Below are 27,234 nucleotides of genomic sequence, written 5' to 3' on the forward strand. Positions count from 1 at the left end.
GTTTTGCATCCCTGGTCACAGGGACTAGGAATGGTAATTCAGGTAGCTTAATTTATCTAGCGGTCTTTTCATGGAGAAACTGGGCATTATTCTACAGCATAGCTGATGTCGAGGCAAATGAAACAAGCAAACCTACTCATGCCAGCACCCCTCCCCCCCAATACACACACACTGGGTCTGCTTCTCCTTTTCTTTCTTGTTTTTCTGTGTCTTTTTTTATAATCCCCATGACCCCCGGATTTTGCTGCTTTCACCATCCTTCTTATGTTTTACAGAACTGCCAGACCCTCCCAATGCATTGTTGGAGAACCTCCCAGAAATAGTACAGAGCAATGACTTTTAAAATGTAGAGTGCCTCGATCCCCTGGAGGTTTATTGAGACATTGCTGGGTCTACCTCCAGGTTTCTGATTCAGTTGGCTGGGGGTGGGACTGAGTGTGTGCATTTCTGCTAGTGCCCAGGTGCTAATGCTGCTGGTCTTGAATCACATTTTTAGAACCACTGGTACAGAGGACTCTCTGCCCCACTAAAGAACAAGATATTAGTAAGGAGCAGGAGATTGGGACTCTAGGCCAGTAGGTCTCTGAACATGGATGACGTCTGACTCACTTGTACAGCTTTAAAAATTATGAATCCCTTCCCTGTCTCTGGAGAGTCTATTTTGTTATATCTGGGATAGGCATCTGTAATTGGTTACTTCTCTGTGAATTCTTATTTATAGGCAGGTTTTGGATTAAGGCCAACTTCTAAATGATAGCAAATAGATTGCAAAGGTATTGTGAAGGGAAGGTCTCCCTATAGGTATGAGCACATAGTTATTTCCCTATGTTTGTTATTAACTGCTCCAAATTCAGTTTTGGTCCCTTAACATAACAAAAGACACCTTTGTCAAGCTTCTCATTTAGGAAATTCCAGGGGCCATAGGAGAAAGACCACCAAATTTATATTTCTTACTACACATCAGAGAAGGCTAGATGGTTTCTAGGCAACTGTATTTTATAGCTGCAGGGTCTGATGGACAGGGTTCACATCCCTTACATTGATTAGCTAGGTGATCCTAGGAAAGGTACTTTTAATCCCTCTGTGATATGATTGGGATTCAAAGCTAAGTCTTTTAGAAACCAAAATGCATGCACTCTCCACGACTGCTAACACCTGCACTGAAACTGAGGGGCTGCTCTTCAGGAAAATTAAGAGATTAAATGTCAAATTCCATAACCTGGCATTCAAAACTCTTTGCTCTTTGTTCTCAACATGCTTTTCCCAGTTTATCTCTCAGTATTCCTCCCTGCCTGACATTTTATTTCAAACCATGCCATCTTGTATTATATTTCACCTGCGTAGCTCTCTAAAATTGTAATTAAAATAAGCACTGTCCATTAGTGTTCAATATAGAAGGCCTTCATTTAACATAAACTTGATGCAGGCAGGGAACAACATGTTCACTACTGGATCCCTAAAACCCAGAGTGGCCTTTCATATGCCTTTCATATGCCAAGCACTCAGTAAATAGTTGTTGAATGAATGAATGAATGAATGGACTAACTCAGAGGTCGCTAAAGCCAAATGTCATCACTTCTTTGGCCTTGGCCATGTGCTATCCATCTTCCTGACACTGTTCAGCCATTCCTCTGAGAGGAAAGTTCTCCCTGCACAAGCTCACACTTCTAAATACCATCTAGCCTTCTCTGAGGTGTAGTAAGAAATATAAATTTGGTGGTCTTTCTCCTATGGCCCCTGGAATTTCCTAAAGGAGAAGCTTGACAAAGGTGTCTTTTGTTATGTTAATGAGGTGACTTTTGGAAAATCCCTGAGACTGGTTGCCAGAGAAACCAATCTTGTGATTTGAGAGTTGGAACTTTCAGCCCCGCCCTGGACTTCCAGGGAAGGGAAAGGGATTGGAGATCCTGTTCAGTCACCAATGGCCAAGGATTTAATCAATTATGCCTTTGTATTGAAGCCTTCATAAAACTCCAAAGGCACTGGGTTGGTGAACATGTGGAGACTGTCAGGCTCAGAGAGCATGGGAGCTCTGAGCTCCTTCCCACATACCTTGTCCTACACAGGTTTTCCCATCTGACTATTCCGAGTTATATTCTTTTCTAATAAACCAGTAATCTAGTAAGTATTTTTTTGTGAGCCATTTTAACAAATTAATCAAACTCAAGGAGGGAGTGATTGGAACAGTGGATCTACAGCCACCAGGTTAGAAGCACAGGTAACAACCTGGGTTTGTGATTGGCATCTGAAATGTGGGGTAGAGGCAGTTGGGAGGACTGAGCCCTTAACTTGTATGATCTGACACTATCTCCAGGTAAATAGTGTCAGAATTGAGTTGAATAATGGGATGTCCATCTGGTTTCATGGCCAACTGCTCTGATGTATGGGGAGAAAAACGCATACAACAAAATTGGTGTCAGAATCATACTTCCAAAGATCGAATGCCATGTCCTCCAACAGAGTTATCCTCTTAAGCTAAAAATGATCTTTTTCCTAATCTCCTATGGTGCTTTATTTGTACCTTTAGGATTATTATCTCCTGTTATAACTCATATGAGCACATATTATTTCCACCACTAATTAATGCCCCATTGATGGCAGGATCCACATGAATGTTTTATCTGTAGAATCTTGGTTCTACATACTATTGGCTGTTTCTCATACACAGCATGCATTTATGTTGTTGGGCCCTTGCATATGTTTAGATCAGCTGAACACTTTCCCCTCCTCTTTAAGTGGCAAACTCCTCATATTCTGGGGCTTCACTCAGGCATTACCACATTGGAGGAGCCTTCCCGTTTGTGTTCAGTCTCTGTGCTAATTGTAGTTCCCCATGCTTGCCCCATCATAGTATTACTCATGCTAGATCACAATTCCCATTTTCCTGGCTGTCTCCTCTGCTCACCTGTAAGACATTTAATCAAAGATTGAATCTTATTCATCTCTGTAACCTTGGAATTAGCAAAAACTAGGCATGATGTAGGTATTCATTATATTAATTATATATTAATTATATATATATATATTAATTATATATTACACATTCATTAGATTAATATCCTATCCATTAAAAGAGTAATATGCAAATTGACCATCACTCCAACACACAAGATGGCCACCCCATGTGGTCAAATATGGCTGCCCCCATGTGGACACAAGATGGCCACCACATGATGGCCTGCAAGGGAGGCAGTTGTGGGTGATCAAGCAAGCAGGGAAGGGCAGTTAGGGGTGACCACGCCAGCAGAGGAGGGAAGTTGGGGGAGACCAGGCCAGCAGGGGAGGGCAGTTGGGAGGGACCAGACCTGCAGGGGAGGACATTTGGGGGGGCCAGGGGGACAGGCCATCAGGAGTTAGGCATTGATCAGGCTGGCAGGGAAGTGATTAGGGGGTGATCAGGCTGGCAGGCAAAAGCAGTTAGGGGCAATCAGGCAGGCAGACAGGTAAGTGGTTGAGAGCCAGCAGTCCTGGATTGTGAGAGGGATGTCTGACTGCCCTCAACAGGGCCTAGATTGGAGAGGCGGCAGGCTGGGCTGAGGGAAACTCCCCCTTCCATGCATGAATTTTATGCACCAGGCCTCTAGTATGTTTATAATAATTTTATTTTGCCTATCATCCTGAACTCCAAAGAAGGCTTTTGTAAAAGGAATGAACTAAAAGACCATAAGTGTTGGAAATTTCTGCTTTCTTAATAGCATAGCTACTCATAGCACCTAATTCTCCCAATGACTTCTTAAAAATTGTAAAAATAGCATTAATTGCTTTGCCCTAAGAGTTAATTTTAAAGCTATAGCTTTCATTCAGTTGTTAATTCTGATAAGCATCTGTGTGTCTAATCTGTGAAAAGGCAATAGCTATGCTTATTTGGTTTATCACTGAGACTTGGTACAAAGAAGTGGCTCAATGCATTTTAGATGAATGAACTCGATACATTTTAAATGATTTCTGGAGGCTGCGTTATGGCTTACAAGACACAAGAGTGCCAATTAGAAAACAGCAAGTGCCAGAAGAAAATGGCATTGGCTGCTCAGTTTCCAATGATCCCTAACTTATGGTAGAACCTTAAGAAGTGATATGCCTGCATTGTTGAAGACAGTGACATTAATAGGGAGGATAATGCGACCCCAGCAATGAATACTTTGCAGCCCTGAATAGCACATTAGAGAAAGAACAGAACTATGAATAAGAAGACAGGGTTCCTAATCCTGGCTCTGGCCCCTTCCAACTGCATAGCCAAAGGCAACTCACTGCACTTCTCAGTTTCTTTCCCACTTGGGGAGAGCCAGCAGCAGCTAACATTTACTACGAATTTACAATGTGCCAGGTCCTGTGTGAGGGGTTTTACATACATTTCCTCACTTATGCTAAGGAAATTTGGCTAGGTTCTTTCCAACTCTGAATGTTCAAAATTTTATTATTCTCAGCTAATTTCAATCCCATGCCAAAGTACATAAAGCAATGAAAGGAACTTCAGATATACACTGAAAAAAAAAATTAAGTGCTTATTAATTCTTTCTCAAAGATTGCATACATGTTGATTGAATTATACCCTGGAAGAATGTTACTACAGAACTGTCACATGATTTTCTGTTAGCCATTGGTAATATCTGGGAGGCTAGTGACACTATTGACTCATGGGGACACCTCTTTGCTCCCTGCTCTACCCCCTGGCCCCCAGACTGCAGAAGGGCAGGCACTCTCACTCGTACATGTGATTTCTCCACCAGCCTGTTTGAAGGCAGCAAATGCTTTAGGAATATTATCTATATTAACAACACTAATTGAAAGCCATATTTTCAAAATTAATCCTGGGACAAAACCTACTCCTGTAGGTTTTAATGTGAAGCCAAGAAACACAGGCCCAATCAAGCATTCCTCAGTGGAACATTTCATGGAAGTGTAAGGAAATCACCTCACGAGGAACACTGAGACTTTCCCCCTTTGGGTGGTAAAGCTCAGACAGACAATGGAATGCTTTCAGGCAGAGCAAAGAGCCAAAAGATAAAGAAAATCTTGACTTATGAGTAGAGTTCTATGTGGGAGTTCCTTTTCATATAATAAACCACACTCCAGATATCTTATGAAAACCACCCCAAAGACACATTACTGCTTGAATGTTACATTGAAGGCAAAGCGTAGCACCCTGGAACCCAGAGAGCAATTTCTAAGTTCCATGAATCTTATGTGTTCAGTTGTTAGAATAAGTATATCTGTGGGGTAAGGGGTTTGGGGAACACTCTCAGGACAGTGGACCTATCCCTGGTGGATATTAGGTTTTCTTTATCTGTTTGAGAGTATTGACTACCTAAGAATAAAATGGATTATGGACCCTGCCTTGAACTTTTGTTGATTTCAAGGAGGTACTTGAAATCAATGAAATAATCTATTCTGTACAAATATGGATATGGATTTGAGAAACATCATTCACAAAGATCGCACAGCTAGAAATCTATTTTATTTAGTGAACGTGGTTTAGTTGGAACCAAAGATGATACAAAGGGCCATAATTTGGGGGGGGAGGCGGTGATCCTCAGTCAGAGAATGAGGCCTTGGTGAGCTTTAAATATGGCAACTCAGTTCCTGAAGGTTTATGTGGCCCAAAACACCCAAGACTATAGAAAGATCTGATTCTCGAGAAAGTCATTTCTGCTGAGGTAGTCATTAATCAGCAATGTTTATGCTCATTAATAGACCATGAACAATACTAAGAACATCCAAGCTTCGTGCTAACAAACTAATAACTGAAAAACAAACATCCCTCTGATACCGCACCCTGACCCACCCCACCCCTCTCAGCCCTAACTTCTTGGAGCTATTTAATGTAGTGATCTTGAGTCATGATTTGCTAAGAAGAAGCCTTTGGAAAGTATATTTATTGATTCTTTCTTTCCTAATTTTAACCTTCATCATCTTGGTCCAGGGCTTCACTCTCATATTTTAATTCCTGAAAACACTCTTATCGCTCATGTCTCTGACTACAGGCTCTTTGACCTTCATCTATTTGTAAGTTCTTCCTAAATGACTCTCTGTTACAAAGCCTTCAGAAATTTCTTCCCATAACTCAGAAGACATAACAAGGGTAGTAAATGGAAAAACTACTGCAATGAGAGTCAAGATATCAAGTTTCAAGTATGAGTCTGCTATTCATGAGAAGTGGTATGTTCTTGCTCAAGCTATTTAATCTCCCTAAGCTTTGTTTCTTTATCCACAGAGTGGGGGCAACAATATCTGTCATGAATTTCACTATGGTGATTGAAACTAAGATAATGAATATGAAACCCTGTAGTGTTACCTTATTTCTGGGATTTGGAAGAGATATATAACTATCCTATATAATAAAAGGGTAGTATGCAAATTGTCCCCTCTATTGAAGGAGTTGTCTGGGAGTTTGACTAGAAGGTGGGGCCGGCTGGGGGAAGGGAATAAGTACTCAGCCAGCAGCCGCTAGGGACCCTACGAGTGTACAAATTTCGTGCACTGGGCCTTTAGTCAATTATAATAGCTCACATTTATTGAGCATCTACTATGTGATGTTATAAATGCTTTATAAGTGTCAATTCATTTAATTCTCAGAACAACACTATTTTACTGACTGGGAAACTGAAATGTAGAGGTTCATTTGTCCAAGTCACGTAATTTTCAAGCCATAGAATTAGATTATAAAGCCAGTAAGTATGGCCCCAAAGGCTGTACTCTTAAAAAAAAAAAAAAAAAAAAAAAAAAAAAAAAAAGTAGGAAAACAAAAGGTATCACTTCTGAAAAAGTATTTTTCTAAATAATTGGTGGTCTTTCTAGGATAATTATTTAGCGAGAACTATGATGAATATTTATTAGGCACTCACTATGTGTCACGTATTCTGCTAATTCTTGGAATTTCAATGAAAAGTAATTGTAATTCTCAAGGGACACATTGTCCAGTGGTGGACAGAGATCCATAAGTGGTATGCTAAGGTTCGCAGAGTGTTCTGGGAACACTGAGGGTTGCTCAGCCTGGCTTGGTGGAGTCAGGGAGAGTGCCCTGGTGAAGGTGGTTCTAGAGACGAGCTATAAAAACCAAGCAAGACTTAGCCAGGCAATCACTGGCAGGAAGAGAGAGAGATTTTAGAAAGAGAGAACAGTAGGCCAGAAACAGGGTGGAGAACAGGACATGAAGAGAACAAGCAGACCATAATTGTTAGAATGTGATCCCATGTGGCTAGAGACCCGGTCTGACTGTTCACCATGGTATGCCCTGGCACTTGCTACTACAATGAAAGCCCTGAAGTGGCAGAGAACTTGTATGTTTTGGTGTCATTATTGTGTCACCATGATTTGTACAAAGTGGGTACTCAATAAATATTTCTTTTTAAAAAGTATATTTTTATTGATTTCAGAGAGGAAAAGAGAGAGAGGGAGAGAAACATCAGTGATGAGAGAGAATCATTGATCAGCTGCCTCCTGCATGCCCCCTACTGGGGATCAAGCCCACAACCTAGCCATGTGCCCCAACCAGGAATCGAACCATCACCTCCTGTTTCATAGGTCGATGCTCAACTACTGAGCCATGCCAGATGAACAATAAATATTTCTTAAATACATATATATGCATGGATAAATAAATATTTGTTGGGTAAATTATTTAATAAATGACTAAACAGGGAGTACCATGGCAAAAGAAACTGGCAAGTCTCTAGCTTTCATGTATATTGCATCAAATATTAACCCAAACAACTATCCATCAAACTAACTTGAGCTGGATCATGAGGTGCCTTGGGTGCCAAGTGTCCACATTGAAACTTTATCTGAATGATAAGAGTGAGCCATGGAAATGCCTCACACTAGAGAGCCATGTGGTCAGACAGTCACTCTGGTGGCAGTTTGGGGACTAGTTTAGAGGGGAGAACATTGTTGGGAAAGATTCCACTGGGTTATGCAGAGCTCCCACAGGAACTTCTATAGAACAGTGAAATAAAAAGTAAGTTTTCAAAGCAGGGTCTCCTCTCACCTTTAACAACTCCACTCCATGAAAAGGTGGATAAAAGTAAAATAGAGGATTGATGAAAAATTTCGCAAAGGCTAAAAGTCAGGGTGTTCTGTAGCCAGCACTGGCTGGAAAAATCAGGATATTCAGGATTTGGCTGTAGTATAGCTATAACCTATGATGTGGTTGTTAGGAAGTCTGGGTTTTTCCTCCTGAAAAACAAAGGTTGAATAAATGGCCTCAAAAGTCTCCTTCAGCCCTCCTATTCCAGGAACATGGTTTTGTGACCTTGTGAGTCCTATGTTGACCTTTAAAAATACCGGATAGTGAACTGCATAGCATTGAGACAAATAGGTTGACATGATTTTAGAGGAGAAAGTTCCTGTAGGCATATCAAATTCAATTTTACAGATGAAGGGGATGAGGTTTAACAATGTTCACTGAAATGACCACTTTTATGTAGTCATTTGGGGGGAAAGGAGAAGATAATCCAATTGCATGAACTTGTTTACATATTATCAAAATATAAGCTACTTGGATTTGAACTTTTTGATATTTTTAATCTAAAGTTGAATCTCTGAATTCGTCAATAATTATTTCAAAAGAATTTTAATATAATTTTTGGCCCTTACTGCTAAGTATTCATACTTTCCAAAGTAGCAAATATAACAGTCAACAAAATTCTCATTTCATTCTTTCATTTGTTAAGGGTACAGAGACAAATAAATCCCAGGCAAATTTCTAACATTTTACCAGTTCTAAAATTCGATGATACTCCATCTTATTTTAAAATGTCATCCTGTGTCTTAAATTAGGTTGGGAGGCAAATTTCCATGGCATAGTTTTTTGTTCGTTTTTAAGTGCTCTTCAGTGGTTTCGCCTCTATGAAAGGGATTCCTAATTCCACAGAAAGCCCATGCTTACTTGTTGAATGTTCCATGGAGGTTTGTCAGTAGAGTGAAGTTGTTTCTCACACTTCTCAAGCTGGCGAGGACCTAGAAGAACAAGTTTTCAAATGTTTAGAAACAAAAGGAGATTAAATGGGAGCATTCAGAAGCCACACTTGAAACTATACCCAGAGATGAAGGGAGAGAGAGCCAGGGCCAGCATGATACATACCTGGGCAAAAGGCGTTACAATCAAGTCATCTCCATGTCTGGTGAAAAAAGAGAAAAGCAACATTTAAACACGCATTTGAATGATAACTGTGGCATATAAGCTGCCATATGACACTTTATCAGTCTTAGCAACACAAATGATATGCTGAAGACCTTCTACCTAGATATAAGGCAGGACTGCTTTCAGCATACATGGGGATCTCAGGACTTGAAGAAAAAAATCCATCATCACCAGTTCATGGCTTCTAGACTTACAGTGACTACACATGAAAGCATTTGCAAGTAAGCATATATCCTCAGGGTATAGTTCCATTAAACAGCAGACCTAGAGGACTTAATTCAAAGTGACTTGTGGGTTGCCAGAGCCAGGAAATTCAAAGGGAGGACTGCTCACAGGCACATAGAGAGTAGGAAAAAATGGCATAACAGTCTGGATAAAGGTTAACTTTGGATTTCCTGGCTTTTGTTGATCTGAACCGCAGCCTTAATGCCATTTAAACACAGATTTCTGTCTGCAAATCCCATTACTTTTTTGTTTTTAATATAACTTTTTTTTCCCCTTAAAGTACCCAGGGAAAAGCTTTTAATGCAAGTGTACTGACTGAACCTACCATTACCATATCGTTGTTGTTCATTTTGTCCCAAAGATCTGATTAAGCTGTACCTAGTATTATGTAAATCTGTACTTGGGAACGGACAAAAGTGTGTTTTCAGAAATGTATTCTCCCTCTGCCATGTGCTTTGATGATAAGTCTACTTAAGCCCACCTGCAGCAAACTCTCCATTAAAGTTATTAGAAGACAGTCCGCCTGAGCTGCAGACACAGAACCAGGCCAATTTGTTATCACAGCATGAATCATAGCAGCCACACACCAGTCGGTTGACAATGAGTTCCTTCACTGTCTGTCCTCATGATCAGCATACAAATATGGCCCTTCTTAGTTAATTACCAACACAACCAGCAATTATTAAGCACCTGCCCATTAACAGGCCTTATGTGAGGCCTGGGGGTGCACAGTTGAACACTTCTGTGCATGAGCACCTCTTTTTAAACACAGGCTTCTACTGTACTTCAGGCTCTTATTTAATATAACATTTCCCCTCATTAGCTTTGTCTTACCTAGAAGTCCCCTTTCAATTCAATTGAGTAAGCTTGTTGCACATTAACTTTGTGATTATAAAAATAATACCGACAAGCATATGCATGCTTTGCACGGTTACCATATGTCAGGCCCTGTGCTAAGTACTGTATGTGCAGTATCTTTTTTCAATGCTTGTGACAATACTTAAGGCAGGTGCCCTTAATACATTGATTTTATAGGTGATATCAAGGTTCAGAGAAGTTAAGCAAGTGCTTAACTAGCACATAAGGAATAAGTGAAATTACTTAAGACTATTAGATTCCAAAAGTCTGTGCTTTACATCATTATGTTTCCTATTTTATGGTGACACTGCCTAGCTGACAGATTGAATTACACAGAATCTGTGACCACAAATTAAAACAGAGGAGAGGAGACAGAAAAATATCCCAAGAAAAAGAGGTTCTTTTCAGTTTCAAAAATGGGTATCTGGGAAAATAATGAAGTCATGAATAGAAATGAAAAAGTGTGGAGGAACTAGTGGAGAAGTTGTGCCACTTTCCCACATGCTGGGTTTTAAGATATTTGTGGAAGACATGAAGTAGGAAGACTGAACTATGGGAATTAAAGTATAGATTTAGGAGTGGCCTACAACCACGGGGATTGTGAAAGAAATGGCAGGGATGGCTTCCTGAGGTTAGGGGACATGTTTAGAGAGAGCCAATGGAAGACCCTTGGGGTTCATGGGAGGAGCCAAAGAAATGAGCAGTTGTGATCAATGCAGAGTGCTACACTGCATCTAGGACTGCCTCTTCCCAAGCTATTTTCTTGAGATGAACTTCAGATGGGTGAAATATCTTGCTATGTGTTCAGATTTTTGCTGTGAAGTTCACATTGTTCTGAAGACATTGGGTTGAGTTGGGAATAAGGTCATGGAGTTAAGTAGATCGTCTATGGCTCCTGGATTTCTGGAGTCAACAAAAGCTTAAATAATATAAGCAAATCTCACGCCTCTGTAGTACCTAAAGCTGACAGACATAGTGTTGCATAATGAGGAGTTACTGTACTAAAACTGCACAAACTAATGGTTAAAGGGCGGTAAACAAACATTAAGAGGACTCCATGTCAACCTGGCTATTATGGAACTTATAAAGATTAGGAGAGCAGAACATTCAGAAGCAGAAGATGGACATTCAGATCCCCAGCACTGGCTCCCTTAAAGAGATATGAGCTGCAAAAGCTAATGCTGTATGTGAATAGCTGCTAGAGAAATGATCAACTAATTCATGGGTAATTTATAGCAAGAACAGGAAAAAAACAAAGCAAAACAAAAAAACTCATATTTGAGTTCAGCTGGATGATTTATGAAGCTACTCTAAAATTTTAAATAAAAATTTTATATGTTAACCATTAAGAATAAATGACATGGAAATAACAAACTACTTGATGGGTTATGGAAAAGAGATGTATTTAGTTTCCCAAACCACTAGAGAGGGCAGCGACTCACTGGAGGCCAGATATTCAGATCCATGGCACTATCACCATCTAGTGACAACACCAGCACATTACAATTTGATAGAGTAATTGTAGATGAGAACACTGGGTCTTAGAATTGAGTGTAGGTCTATTTAAACAATGAAATAGTTTTCTGTAAAGCAAAAATGCTAATTCTACTGCTATATTCTAGATTTTATTAATTTCTATGTTTTATAGCCACACACAGAATTTTACTTGTATTTTCTTGCAACACTGATTTTAGTCTGTCTTATAGAGAAACATATATTACTATAGGCCTGATGCACGAAATTTGTGCAAGAGTAGGCCTTTCTTTCTCTGGCTGCTGGCATTGACTTCCATCTGGCACCCAGAACTTGGGCTTCCCTCGCAGCTCCAGCTTTATCCAGAAGGTCATCCGGAAGGATGTCTGAAAGTATGTCAGTCTAATTATCATATTACACTTTTATTATTATAGATTATATGGAGCCAGCCAGCATTGGTTTGTTTCTCAATGGCTCTATTGCTATTTAGGAGATATCAGGCAATCTCTCAATGCCTCAATTTAATTCCCTGTAAAGTGGGATGCAACTCTTAGTGCTTGGCACATAAAAACTCTTCTGTTATTTATATTATTCTTATTAGTATTTGATGTTATTACTATTATAATTAAACAATTGAAGGTCTGTCTTCCCAGAAGATTAAAGACTAATCTTTAGATTAATCATGTCTGCCCCCATCACACTCAAGGGAACTATTTACATTGTTCTTTACAGTTTACAAAGCATCTTCATATACATCATTTCATGTGATAAGAGAATGTTCTTGGCCCTCGGGAATAGTGCAACCACCTATCTTGTTGGTCAAGACTGGAACCTCACAGTCAACCACAATCCCTGCTGACCCTAACTTGCAAATATTCATTAACTGCCCACTGGATTGCTCTAAGCTAGATCTCTATCCTCTGTTTTGTGGATTACCAAAGTCTTCCATTTGACTCTCGGATACTAGTCTTTAGGTTTGCCAACCCTCCCAACTAGTCTTCATACTGTAATCAGAGTTATCTCTGAAAACCATCCCTCTGATTATGTATATTCTTGCTTCAAAACTTTTAGTAGCTCCCACGGCAGCATAAAGGCCAGCTCTTTCAGGGGTCGGCAACCTTTAAGACATAAAGAGCCACTTGGATCTGTTTTCGAAGGAAAAAAAAACCACCTGGGAGCCGCAAAACCATTGCCACATTTAAAACAAATGTAACACTGCATATATTGTTTCTTACCTTAATACTATATACCGGATCGTGCAGAAAAAGGATTTTTTCACTTAACAAAAAGAGCTGCATGCGGCTCCGGAGCCGCAGGTTGCCGACACCTGGCTAGGCCCTGCATGATGAGGTTCCTGCTTATATCTCTAGCCTCATCTTTCACTATTTTTCTCTTCCGCTCACATTCTTGGCCTCAGTCACACTGAGCTGTGGTTTCCCACAATGCTCCTGACAACTGGAGAGTTAGCACAAGGCCCTTCCTCATTCATCCTTTTTTGCTTTGCTAAGTCTTCCAGCTTAGCTATAACTCCTCAGCCTGGGCTACCTGCTCGGTCTGGCTAGGCCTCTCAAAGTCCTGTGCATACCTTTCTAGGATTGTCCTTACCTGAAAGCATTAAAACTATATATTGACTTACTAATTTTTTTTTAACCTTCCTGGAAGATACAGATGTTCAATTTGTTAGCAAAGTGCTTACATTCAAGTTTTTTTTTTTTTTTTTTTTTTTTTTTTTTTTTTTTTTTTTTTTTTTTTTAAGAAACTATGAATATGATCCTCATAATATCTGGAAAGGTAGTCAGAGGTTAATGCTATTATTTTTATTTTTCATCCTCTTTTAGTGTCTGTTATGTACTGGATATCTTATGGTTTAATTGCCTAGACTCCCTGAATTTAAACCTTGGTCCTACATTTATTGGTCAGGCTACTTAATCTTTCTGTGCTCCAATGTCCTCATCTTTAAAATAAGAAAATTATAGTACCAGCCATATTGGGGTTATGGGATAGTATTAAGTCTAATTCAAGTCTTAGACACCACATTGCATTTTTGGGTAGTCAATCAATCAGCAGGTAGGCTGTTATTTCTGCCTTTCCTCTTGGTTGTTGGGTCTCAGTTCTCTTGACTATTCGCTCTAGAGACAACTCAGTGCTCACATAAATGGTGGCTTTAAAAAGTTGAGAAGAAATACTAGAGGGTTTAAAGTAGGGAGCAACAAGGCCAGTCCTATACAAGGATGGGGAACATTTTTTCTGGCAAGAGCCATTTGGATATTTATAACATCACTCATGGGCCATACAAAATTATCAACTTAAAAATTAGCCTGCTTAATTTGGTCAAACATTTAATTAATTCACCCACAGTGCCTTGGCAAGGCCAGACCAAATGCTTTCTGGAGCATCATATGGCCCTAGGGCCAGACACTCCCCACACTTGCTCTATTTTAATTCACCCTGAAGAGTAATAATTGAATGCAATATCTCCAAAAGCATTCCTCAGTTTAACTCAAGATACATGGGGGATAGTGGATTTTCCAATATGGTCCTGGTAAAATAAAATGCCAGATGAATCTGGATATTACTCACGCTCCACTTCTTATTTTGTTGAGAAATATAATTTCCTAAATTGACAAATATATAAAAATTTTAATATAATGTTGAAATATTTGCAACACCAAATGCTGTGCTATTTTTATTCATGTAAAGATTTTAATGCATCTTATTTTTAGTGTCTATCAGAGGAGGGTATTATGTTGCCAACTTTTTTTTTTCTTTCTTGAGACGGGCTGTTCTTTATTATGAAACTGTGTCTTCCTATTTTTTATTTTAACAATTGAGAATGATACTAGATAACATGTACAATCCCTACTTGTCTCAATTTAAAGTTGGCAATACCATGTTAGTTCTAAAATTTGGGAAACAGTCAAAACCGGTTTGGCTCAGTGGATAGAGCGTCAGCCTGCGGACCGAAAGGTCCCGGGTTCAATTCTGGTCAAGGGCATGTACCTTAGTTGTGGGCACATCCCCAGTAGGGGGTGTGCAAGAGGCAGCTGATTGATGATTCTCTCTCATCGATGTTTCTAACTCTCTATCCCTCTCTCTTCCTCTCTGTAAAAAATCAATAAAATATATTTTAAAAAAATAAATAAAATTTGGGAAACATTTTGCTGCTTGGTAAAACTGAAAAGAGGATAAACCATTAGTATCAGGGACTCTGAATACAAAGGCATTCAGAATTAGGGTTTGTTTCTACAACTATAGACTGAATTGGACTGTGATCATGTAGGTCTCTTGAACTTCAAAATGTCCATAACCTTTTGATTCTAATTAATAAATCATCAGAGTTTAATCTGAAGTTTGATTAGAACCTTCTGAGAAGCCTCGGGAATGAAACTGAGACCCATCCTGCTGTTTGGCATGAGTTTGGGGAACCGTTAGCTACCTCCCAAAGATAGTCTTTCATCTGTGAGATGTCATGTGAATGAGCTCTAATTATTTACAGCTCACTAAATACCCTGTGCTCCCCACACAGGAAGACTAGAAAGGTGTTCCTCTTAGTGGAAGAGAGAATTCCAGGTATATTCACTGTCAACACTCCCATCCCTTTGGTCAGAAACTTCCTTGGTTCTATATTATCTGCAGCAAAGTGGCTACTTCTCTTCCAGCCTCAGGCACCTCACATGTGCACCCATCTGTTTTCTACCTGGTAGTAGAGTCTACCTTGTAGTTTGAAGAACATAGGTGGATAGATCCAATAGTTCTGAATATGGTCATCAGACATAGCATGACATATTTCATGGGAGAGGGGAAGGTTTCTCAGTCTCTCAGAGTCTCAGTTTTGTCATCTATACAGTGGAGACAATAATGGTACCAACCGACAGGATTGTCATGAAGATGAAAGAGATAACATATGTCAATGCACCTGGCTCTTGGTAAGCACGCATTAAATGTTTGACCTCACTACCAGTAGGGTTATGTGGGTGTTCCTCTTATCTTCCTTACGTAACATCCCTGACAGCATGTAGCCTTTTTGAGAATATCTGTTGTTTTTTTAATTCATCTGTGATTTTTCCACTCTTTTGTTAATTTTTTAAAAATGTATCTTTATTGTTGAAAGTATTACTGATATCCCCATTTCCACCCATTGACCCCTTCCAGCCCTCACCTGCCTCCCCTCTTCCCCAGTACGTGGTATACTGCCTGTCACATAGGGGAGATTCGGTAAATATTTGCCAAGTGAATGAATAAGTGAATTTCGGCCTACCAGAATATTATTTTAGGGCAGGGGTGCTTCTATTAAAATTGGTTAGCACAAATGCCCTGGGGAGTGTTTTCCTACTGGTAGCTTTTAAATGCCCCCTTGCCCCTTTCACAAGAGGGTGACCCTTTTAGCTTCCTTTCCAATACAGGAAGAGAGCCCAGTGGAATTTTCCAGGCTGGCGCCTGAAGGGAGCTACGAATATTTTTATAACATATGATGTGAAAAACAACTGTACGTGTGCCCAGAAACCTTTTAAGGCATGTATTTCAGCATCCAATTTTATTTGGTTTCGAAAATTTAATAAACAAGTAACACAATTCCGCCGTTGTTCTCTAAATGAAAATTAGAGATCTACAATTAATAGCAGCAAAACAGAACACGAACTGTGCCGAATGAGACGGTGGAGTGTGTGTGTGTGTCGTGTCTCACCAAGGAGCTGGGCAACAAGTGGGCATTGTGTCCATGTTCCAGAGAAAGGACACAGACATGTGGCTGGAAGGCAGACGATTAAATGTCACCCAGCAGAGGCCACTGAGAAAGGATGCATGTCACCAACCACCATTTTTCTTCTCTACTGCAGCCTCATGTCGCACATGCTGTGGAAAATTTAAGTGTGATTTGTAAAATGTGTTAAGGTTCTCATCTTTTCATAAACGATATAGCAGTTCAGAGAATAAAGCTGAAAAAAAAATCAGTAACAGATGTGAACTGAACACTAGGCCTGAGGTGTGTGACACCCTTGGAGACCCTGGCTTTAGAGCATTTTAGTCCTCAGGATGGTCATCACCATAACCTCTGCTCACACCCATTTTTCTCCTTGTTCCTCCCTGCGGGCTAAGGGGGAAGTGTTGCTGCTGCTGTTGAGACAGGGTTAAGGATGAGGTCATAGTGAGACTGGGAGCAGGCGGAGCTGGTACTCACTGCTCGCTGGGAAGCGAAGAGTTTCTGGACATCGCCTTTGGTGACAGGTCATAGTCGCTATCCGATCTGTAGAGAAAGGACTCTCTGCGCTGGCTGTGCCCGGGAAAGGTGGTGTGAAGTACCAGCCCAGAGGAAGAGGTGGCCTGGGGGTCCAGCGGGCTCCGACCTGGGGAAGGACCATTTTCCACATCAAAGCTGAAAGAGAGAGCAGAAAACTCTGGTCACATGACAGCGTGCGGAGGGCGTCGGGCACACAGACAATGCACACTGATGTGTGCCAGGCAATTGATGTGAAACTTCAATGCACACTGACGTGTGCCAGGCAATTGATGTGAAGTTTTAATCCTCTCAGCAGCTTTGAGTGGTAGTCATTATTATTCCCACTTTGCATAAAGGGAACATTCCCACAGAAACTCAGTCACTAGTAAAGAATAGAGCCAGGATTGGAATCCCGGAGCAGAGCAACTCTGCCAAATTCAAAATGAGAGTCAACCACAAAATAACTCGATGCTGATAAGCAGCTCCGGAGGCAGCGCTAACACAGGTCTGGGTGTCATACACTGAACCATCACTTGAATGAGTCTTCCTGCCAAAGGTAACTCTCACAGCATCATTAAAGAGGCAACACCTGTGTTTCTGAATATGGCAGGACAAAGTGCCATCCTGAAATCATCCACTGGATGACTAGCTAGGAGGTCTGATCTGAGATTTAATATTCATATGTAAGGTTAGCCACAGAGGATGACTTAATCTGATAATGTCAAATTACCCTCTAGGGCTGCAGAGTTTTATCTCCGAAGGAGGGTATAGGCACTTGCTCCAGCAGAGGCGTGCCATTAAAGTTTCTGGTCAGTCTTCCTCACTGGGGGATAGGTATCCTCAAGCCCACAATTATTTGAACAAGCTCTGGTCAATCCACACACAGGAGCAGCAGAGATTTTCTCTGATGTCCCCATCCTGGTATTACCTGAGGTGTGGTGTATCCTTCCCACTCTCCCCATCATCTATCATCTCCTCTACACTTTCCTTACGTGCATAACCTCCCTGAGCCTCAAAGTGACAGTAACCCTCTCACCTAGCATTTCTCTAAAGCATGCACTGCTCCCCAGGTAACCCTCTGCAGGCAGGTGCTGGAGAAGGTACGGGGCTGGGAGGTTCTCTTTGCCAAGTCAGACCACAACAGTGGGCTTCCTCTGAACTCATCCAGCTGCCATCACTTACTTCTACATGCGTGGTTCTTTTTTCTCACTAGTTCTTACACCCTGCTCTTTTGGGGTGGGTTTTGCTTATATTTCTTTAGTTTACAAATTGCTTCCTAATTCATTATTCCACTTACCCCCTCACCACAACCCCGTAAATGTAGATCCCACTGTACATTTGAGGGAAATGAGGCTCAGAGAAATTTTAAATACATTGCTCCAAGTCACAGAATGAGAATTGGAACCCCCTCATCTCCCGACTCATTTCTCCACTCTGGTCGCAGAGTTCCAGAAAGCCCTGCTGGGTGACAGGGTGCAATTCCCCTCCAGTTTCTGGACTGAAACAAAATTTGTGTTTGGTATGTGGAGATTCAGTCGGATTATGAGCAACCTTGGCTGTTATCTTGAATGAGACAGGGAAGGCAGCAAACTACCCTGAAGCTGTAGATTTCCTTGAAATGAGAAACCTTTTTGCTGAAAGGAGAAATGACAGAAGGCAGGGCTAGCCTGCTTCCCTGGAGACCATTCTGAGAAGAGGCTAGCGCCAACTCACAAACTCTAGGTGTCTGATAAGAAGCAGTTAGCCAGACTCCCTTTAAAAGGTCATGGAAAGGCCATGGCAATCCAATACTCATTTGGGCACCTGAGGCGACGCAGACAGGTTTTCACAGCAGGCTACCTGGCTGGGATGGGCTGCCCTTCACAGACTGTGAATGAGCAGGCAGGTGGGCAGTGGTTCACACATACCAGCCTGCTTGCCAGCCTGCCCAGAGGTAGGGCTATGCTGTAAGTCCTGTGAAAATATAGCGAAATCTGACTTCCCTTGGGCAAGATCTGTAATAGTTGTTGAGCAAAATGCAGAGCTCCTTTGAGGATAAGGGCTCCTTCGGGCCACTGGGATCCTGTAGAACCAGTAGGTCCTGATGCTGGCTCTGAACTCTTCTTGAGGACAAAAAGCGTAGGTTCTTTCAAAGTGAGGATGGGACTCCATAAAGCTTAAGGGTGGGCATGAGCTGTGAAACTTCATGAGTGTCGATGCCGCTATTCACATGGTATGTATCTGTACAGCCTTTATGAATATTGAAACATCGAGATGCTTCTGTACCAGCTGGCAGCCAGGCCCTCCAGGTGACTATGACCATGCAGGTGATCTCCTAACGAAAGGGTTGGTGTCTGGAGCAGCACGGGCCTTTACCTTCAGCACTATCGCTACCTTCAGCCTGTGCCCATTGAACTGGTGAGTGCCCATGAGGTACCAGTAATGAAATATTACGGATATCACTGCTGTGTATGTATGTGCCAAAATCTCGGAAGAGGTGCCCAGTGGGTATGCCTACCACACTCTCAGAACTTTTTCCAGTGAGGGTTTCCACTCGGGCTCACTCTGCTCTCTTTTCTGCCAGAGGTATTCCTAGTGGGCAGAAAATAAGTCCACAAGGCATTCTGCCCCCAGGGTCAGGATCAGGAAAGTTTGGTCTTGCCAGGTAAGCAAGAACTAGATCCAGATACCAAAACTCTTTCCATGCTGCCCCCTCCTCCCCCCATTTTGTTCCTTTCTCTTTACCCTGCCTGAACTTGGAGAAGAGCTTGCTGGAATTCAGAAGAAACCAGGGAAGAATTCTCTGGTCCAAAGAAGCCGTCTCAGTGAGACAAATGGCCTTTCATATTCCCTGGGGCACTGTTTCAAAGCAACCAACACAGATGTACAACTTAGGAACAAACATGAATCACCAACCAGACACCAGCCCCAGTCACAGCAAAATTAGCGCGCAGACATCACAATGTGTCCCACAGATCCAGGGTGGGAGGAGGGGTGTGGGCAAGGGGGAGACTGAGGACACATTGAAGCCAAGTGACTATATCACACAAAGGGGAGTGCAGTTCGACAAGAAAATGGAATCTGAAATATCAGAAACAAACACATAGATGGGGTCATTGTTTATTTAGGCTAATTTCTGCCTCTGCCTTAATCCAGCACACACATTTCACCTTTAGGTTTCTTTACACTAAAAAATATTACAAAAGTAATGTAAGAATGTTATGTAAAACATAGATAATAGAGGGGGGGAAAAACCACTGCCTTTATTTGTAGTTGAGATTAATAGTGAAAAAAATACTGCCTTTATTTGCAGTTTAGTGCTTTTCCTTCTGAACATTTCCCCTGCAAGACTGGATCTTGTCTTTTTTTTCATAAGTGTTTTGCATTGTGGTGCAGTTTCCAGAATTATCATTTTTCGTGGGCTACTTAATGGTTCATCCAGAAGCTATAGCATCGTTTCTAGAACATTTTCCCTTCTGTTGCCCCTCATACTTATGATTTGCAACAACATTACAGCTTATATCCTTGAGTTTAGAGCTACTTCAGTATTTAGGTCTTCAGAAGAGGCCAATCAGAATTTCAGGTAACTTATGGGAAGGTGTCAATCATGAGTTTTGGAATAGTAGACTGTACTGCCAGGAAGGGGTTGTCCATATCCAGCATAGGGACTGAAATAATTTTGAAAGTGACCTTTTTTTTTCTAGGATCAAAGACAGCCTCCACCCCCTGTCCCAGCCCCGCTCTCTGAGGTCCAGGATCCTCTAGGCTGCCCTCCCACGAGATTCTGCCTGCTCTTCCCTGCTTCGGATGAGTGTCCTGGACTGGTCCATGGCTTGCTGCCTAAGAACTAATATTTTAACAACTTTCTCCTGCTTTGTTTCCAGAGTTCTCAGCTCCTTGGAGATAGTGGTGGCAGTGGCTGATGCTATGTATGAGGACTGGTGCTCCCTGTAACTGGAATGCCCTTCTCATCACTGTCTCCCATATCCCCTGTCTTCAAAATCCAGCTCACATCACCTCCTCTAGTCAGTTTTCCCTAACACTGTGGCCAGTTCTTTTTTTTTTTTTTAATAATATATTTTATTGATTTTTTACAGAGAGGAAGAGAGAGGGATAGAGAGTTAGAAATATGCACACCCCCTACTGGGGATGTGCCCGCAACCAATGTACAGACCCTTGACCAGAATCAAACCCAGGACCTTTCAGTCCTCAGGCCGATACTCTATCCACTGAGCCAAACTGGTTTCAGCCACTGCGGCCAGTTTTAAGGAGGCACATGCTCCTCTGTGCTCTCCTGCACTCCTTTACTGTGGGACCTGCTCCTCTCTCCTTTATTCTCCAGTTATTTAGCTGCTCCCCAATAGATTCTTATCTCTAAGGGAGAAGGGACCCAATGTCACTCACCTTTGTGGCCAGACATCTGGATCAGAGCCTTGTAAATAGTTTCCAACAACTGTCGGGGAACCAACCAAAGAATACTGCAATTTATTGTGAAATTCCTTTCCTATCTCTTCTCTCTTCCTGTCTTCTTACCCTTATCTCCATTCCCAGGGGCCTGAGTTTCTGATCTTCCCTTCAAATGAGTCAATGTGCATTAACTTATTTGATAAGCCTTGTGAGTCAATAATCTAAAAATCCTACCTAATAAAAGAGCAATATGCAATTTAACCATCACTCAGTTCAAGCCACGCCCACCAGCCATGCCCACCAGCCAATCAGAGTGAGTATGCAAATTAACACCAACCATGATGGCTGCAGCCAAAGAGAGCAGTTGAGAGGCTTGGGTTTCCCTGGCAACAGAAGCCAAGCTTCCCACACACCCTGGCTAGCCTAGGCCTCCACTCAAGGATACAAAGTTTCAATTACAGAAGATATATAAAACCAAACAGAAATGGCTAACGGCCACAGAGCCAGCAGGGGGCTTGGCTCTACTCCAGGCTACAAAGTTTTAATTGTAGAAGGTAAATATATCCCAGATACCAGGGCCTCTACTTGGGTTTCCAGGGGGCCTGCAAACCACCACAGGCCCCTCGCCTAGGCTGCCCCATGCCCCAAGGGAACCCCTACCCTGATCCAGGACACCCTTTAGGGCAAACAAGCTGGCCCCCACCCGTGCACCAGGCCTCTATCCTATCTAATAAAAGAGTAATATGCAGATTGACTATCACTCCAACACAATATGGCTGCCCCCATGTGGTCAAAGATCCTGCCCCTATGTGGACACAAGATGGTCAGCAGGAGAGGGCAGTTGAGAGGCACCAGGCCTGCAAGGGAGGGAAGTTGTGGGCAATCAGGCAAGCAGGGGTGGGCAGTTGGGAGGCACCAAGCCTGCAAGGGAGGGAAGTTGGGGGCAATCAAGCTTTTAGAGGAGTTAGGGGTGACCAGGCTGGCAGAGGAGGGAATTTGGGGGCAAACAGGCTGGCAGGGGAGCAGTTAGACATCAATGAGGCTGGCAGGACAGTGGTTAGGGGGTAATCAGGCTGGCAGGCAGAAGTGGTTAGGGGCAATAAGAAGGCAGGCAGGTGAGCAATTGGGAACTAGCAGTCCTGGATTGTGAAAGGGCAGTCAGACATCCCTTGAAGGGTCCCAGATTGGAAAAGGTGCAGGCTGGGCTGAGGGACACCTCCCTGCCCCCGTGCACGAATGTCATGCACCGGGCCTCTAATAATAATAAAATAAAACACACTGCTGTGTTCTCCCCCAACAACACAAGCAAGCATAGCAAAATCTCTGGCATTGATATTTCAGATGATGACCTCTGTACACAAATCCTCACGATGGGACAAGTCTTCCTGGATCAACTTTTGTTTGCCATCTTTTCATCTCTTTTCACTCAAAGCAGGAACCCTCTCTGCCCTACACTTTCTCTCCTGGTTTCCACTGCCTAGGAATCCACGCAGAGCCAGCCCTGAGCTGGTGCAGGGACATAGCCAGCAGATGGCAGAAGATAGCTACTGCTTCCTCCGGCTGCCCCTCCCAACCTCCCAGCAGAGCAGGGAGGGCTGTGTGCCAATCTTGGAGGGAGAAATAGGACTGAAGCCTTATTCATAAGCTTCAGAGGAAACCCAGGGATAAAGAGCAGACTCACAAGGTGTTCATGAAACCTTTTATTAAACTAAGATGGATCTACTTCCAAGAATTCAAGCTAAACCAGGTGGCTGCAGAACTGCCTGCAGTTGTCCCCAGGGTGGTCGTTTTCTGATCCCCAATTACCTGGACACACCCCAATTTCTGTAACAAAGGCAGGAATAATTCACTTCCAAATCAGAGATTTCCCTTTGAACTCAGTCTTTCTCCAGGTGAGTCTAACAAATAGTCTCGCTGAAAATAACACAAACTCTCCAAAGAGGTTTAGACTCCCAGGTCAGCAGAGGAGCTCACTACCATTTTGGAAAGTGCCCTGCTATCTCAATTTTATTCTTTTTTCTTAAATATTACTCACTGATTATCTTTTACATCATCGAGTTCTTAGCTCTACCAGGCTAGTTCTCTTCAATCCATTTCAAAGAGGAGAAAACGGAAGTTCAAAGTGTAAAATTTCTTTTGAAAAAAATCTAAAGTGTGACCTCTCCTTCATGTCCCCACAAACCCTCCTCTTGATCTCAGAATCTGCCACACTGGGCTGCATTCCTCTGTTAAAGGCTCCCTTTCACTCCTATGACCTTGAAGCAGGGACTAAGTCTCATTCATTTTTTAAAAAATCCTCACCTGAGGATATTTTTTTCCCATTGATTTTTAGAGCATGGAAGGGATGGAGAGGGGCAGAGAGATATATCAGTTGATTGCCTCCCTCATGCAACCCAGCCAGGACTGAGAATTAAACTTGCAACCAAGATACGTGCCCTTGACCAGGCATCAAAGCAAGACCCTTTGGCCCCCCAACTGACGCTCTAACCACTTAGCAAAACAGCCAGGGTGCCTTATTCACTTTTGTATTTCAGGCCTTAGAGCTGATGTCTTATGCCAGAAGGCATAGAACAAATATTTGTTGAAGGGACATGAGGATCTCACAGTTTTATTTCTCATCTGGAAAAAAAAAATTCAGTTTGGATTCAAATTTTTGGCAGGGGATGACCTCAGAAGAGAGTTTCTACATAGAGTCTGATGTTTCCTTTCTTCACCCTTGCCCACCATCCCTGCAATATCCAAGAAACTCACTTAATTGTTTTGGCTCTTGAAAACTTTTGTGTCTAAGAAAGGTGTATGTTTGTGTATAGAGTACATATGTGTGTGTGTTGGTTGTATTCATGAAACAAAATGCTACTTTCTTTAAAGTTTTACATCATATTTCCCTCAAATGTATTAAGAAACTATCATCTTCAAATGCTTGCTTATCATTTTGATAAAAAAAAACAACACCATTTATTTATGTGCTTATAATGACCATCACCCCAGGGTGCTCTCTGGTCCCTGGAAATGGGAAGCTGCAGAGGAACATCCATCCTTACCCACTGGATGGTGACTACGTTTATCCGGGGAGGGGGGAGGGGGAAGGCAAGTTTACAGTTGTGTGTATGTGAAACACAGAGTTTATTCTTGTGTTATTACTTATTTATTCCTTGTTGTATTCATTATTCATTATTATTAACCTGCTTTCATCCACTCTTGTATAATTCATGGTTTCAGGCTGCAACCAGTGCTATTTGCTAATGAAGGACTTCACTGTGTGAGGTCACAGCCAGCATGATGGAGCCCATATCCTGGCTGAGGGAAGCAGACCCCCTCTAGTCACTGCTACAGCTGAATGTCATAGTTCAGCCCTAAGAACCCATTTCAGAAGTCTGTGACTTCCCTCCCATAGTGTAGGAAGAACTTCGATGTTCAGCTCATCTGAATTCTTGAAGCAGCTTCCTTTTCTTCCAGGGGCTTTGAAAAATAACATTCATGGCAATAATCCAAAGCTGCTTCCCCCACAGAAAGGTTTAACCAGAGGTAGCAGAGTCATGCTGCAAAGCTCTGTGATTTTGGAGATCTGGCTTCCAGTTCCTATGAGGAAATCACTAAAATGAATCTGTGTCCAGCCTGCTATCCCTCCATCTCTACCCATTGAAATGAATTAATACATGAATGAGCAGAGAATCTCTGAAGTACCTCTGGGATTAGACATTTTGCAGAGATTTTGGAGATGGAAGAATGATTCGTTCTCAAGTGTGGCTTAATGTAGTTTTATAATGTCAATGATCATTCATTAATTCAACACATACTTAATTAAGCATCCACTATGAAACAAGGCACTATTCTAGGACTGGAAATGTAGCACTAAACCCCCCTAAAGCATAGAACTCTTAAAAGTAAAGATAACTTTCTTTAGGGCAATGATTCTAAGGAAAAGTAGGGTCTCCCAGAAGAGAATAATTGTGTAGAAATGTGTATTGTATGGGGTCTTTACAAAGCTGGAGTGGAGGGAACCATGATTGGGACCTTGCTACTTTGTGTGATTGCTGCTCTAGCTGTGTTACAGGTTATCCTACTAGCTCAATATTTTCCGGCCTGCATTCTCAACCTTTCCTAAATGCATGTTCTAAAAGAATCAATTCGTTCTTAACAAGATAGAAACACTCCCACTTATAAATTTGGCAGCTCTGCCAATGAGAAAATCTATTCATCTATTAATTAAATAAAATATTTATTAATAAGTATGCTTAATAAGCCTACAATAGCTCAAAACTAATTGAAATTCCCTTCAAAAGAAATGAGATTGATCTGGAAAAACCAGTTTCTATTCAACCAGTAATGGCTTCAATAAATTGTTGCTTAAATAAAACAAGTTCTCACATATCATCTGGAAATCAGTACTAGATTCTGCTTGAAATCTAGTTGAAATATTGTAGATAATGCTCATTTAGCATGTTTGCATACATTGGTTTTAGTGATGAGAGATTTGTTTATCTCATGAGATACTGAATTTCACTTTTGGATTAATTTAATTGTAAGAGTTGAGCCAGAAAAACATGAATTTATTTTCACCTTTAGCCCCAAATTCTCCCAGTACCAATCCCATCCCCAACTTCTTACATAGCTGGTTTTCATCACGGTGTAAATAATCTACTCAGTTGTACAAACCACAACCATCCATGATTTTACCTCCTTCTTCAACCCCCCATTTTGTTTTTCAGTCGGCCAAGTGTCCACAATCCTACATCAAAACTATACCCTTTTCTCTGTTCTTGCTGCTACCACTATTTCAGGACATTAAAATCTCCCTTGACCTAGAATAGCCACCCTATGAATCTCTCTGCTTCTAATTTCTCAACATCCTCTAAATTTTCTACACATAATAGCAAAAGCACAAAAATCAAATCATGTCATTGTGCTTGGAATAAAACCCAAACTCTTTACTATGAATTAATAGTTGCTCCTATAGTACTGGAAGTGCTAGCAATAGCGATCAGACAAGAAGAATAAAAGGCATCCAAATTGGAAAAAAAGAAGTAAAACTGTCATCATTTGCAGATAACATAATACTGTACATAGGAAATCCTACAGACTCAGTCAAAAAACTACTAGACTTAATAAATGAATTCGGCAATGTGGCAGGATACAAAATTAATACCAAGAAATCTACGTATGTTTTTTTTATATACCAATAATGAACTCACAGAAAGAGAAACTAAGAAAAAAAATTTCATTTACCATTGGAAAAAAAAAGAATAAAAAGAAAAAAAGAAAAGAAAGAAATTAATATGCCTAGGAATAAACTTAACTAAGGAGATAAAAGACCCATACTCAAAAAAATGACAGGACATTGAAAAAGATAGAGGAAGACATAAACAAATGGAAGAATATACCATGCTCATGGATTGGTAGGATCAACATCATTAAAATGTCCATACTATCCAAAGCAATCTATAGCTTCAATGCAATCCTCATTAAAATACCAATGGTATATTTCACAGACCTAGAACAAACTTTGCAAACATTTATATAGAAGAAAAAAAGATTCTGAGTTGCTGCAACAATCCTGAGAAGGAAGAGCAAAGTTGGAGGGATTACAATATCAGATATCAAACTATCTTCTCAGAACTGCCTGGTACTGGCACAAGAACAGACATATAGACCAATGGTACAGAACAGAGAACCCAGAAATAGACCCAAGCCATTATGTTCAGTTAATATTTAACAAAGGAAGCAAGAGCATACAATGGAGTCAAGACAGTCTCTTCAATAAATGATGTTGGGAAAATTGGACAGATACATGCAAAAAAAAAAAATGAAACTAGATCACAAACTTACACCATACACAAAAATAAACTGAAAATGGATAAAGGACTTAAGGTAAGATGGAAAACAATAAAAATCTTAGAAGAATCCATAGGCAACAAAATATAAACAAATGTCATAGCAA

The 27,234-nt window shown here is 41.3% G+C and overlaps 1 protein-coding gene across 2 annotated transcripts in view; it reads right to left on the reverse strand.

The window, feature by feature from the left end:
* Positions 1–27,234, reverse strand: part of PDE4B (phosphodiesterase 4B) — a 424,211-nt gene that overhangs the window by 108,332 nt on the left and 288,645 nt on the right. For both annotated transcript variants that reach the window (XM_036444266.2, XM_036444267.2), the window contains 3 exons: positions 16,872–17,066; positions 9,080–9,116; positions 8,885–8,955 (listed from right to left, as the gene is read on the reverse strand). In XM_036444266.2, coding sequence (XP_036300159.1) covers positions 8,885–8,955; positions 9,080–9,116; positions 16,872–17,066 — 303 coding nt within the window. The remainder of the gene's footprint in view (positions 1–8,884; positions 8,956–9,079; positions 9,117–16,871; positions 17,067–27,234) is intronic.

Source organism: Pipistrellus kuhlii, unplaced genomic scaffold (genome assembly GCF_014108245.1).
Source record: "Pipistrellus kuhlii isolate mPipKuh1 unplaced genomic scaffold, mPipKuh1.p scaffold_m20_p_2, whole genome shotgun sequence".
Lineage (NCBI taxonomy): Eukaryota > Metazoa > Chordata > Mammalia > Chiroptera > Vespertilionidae > Pipistrellus > Pipistrellus kuhlii.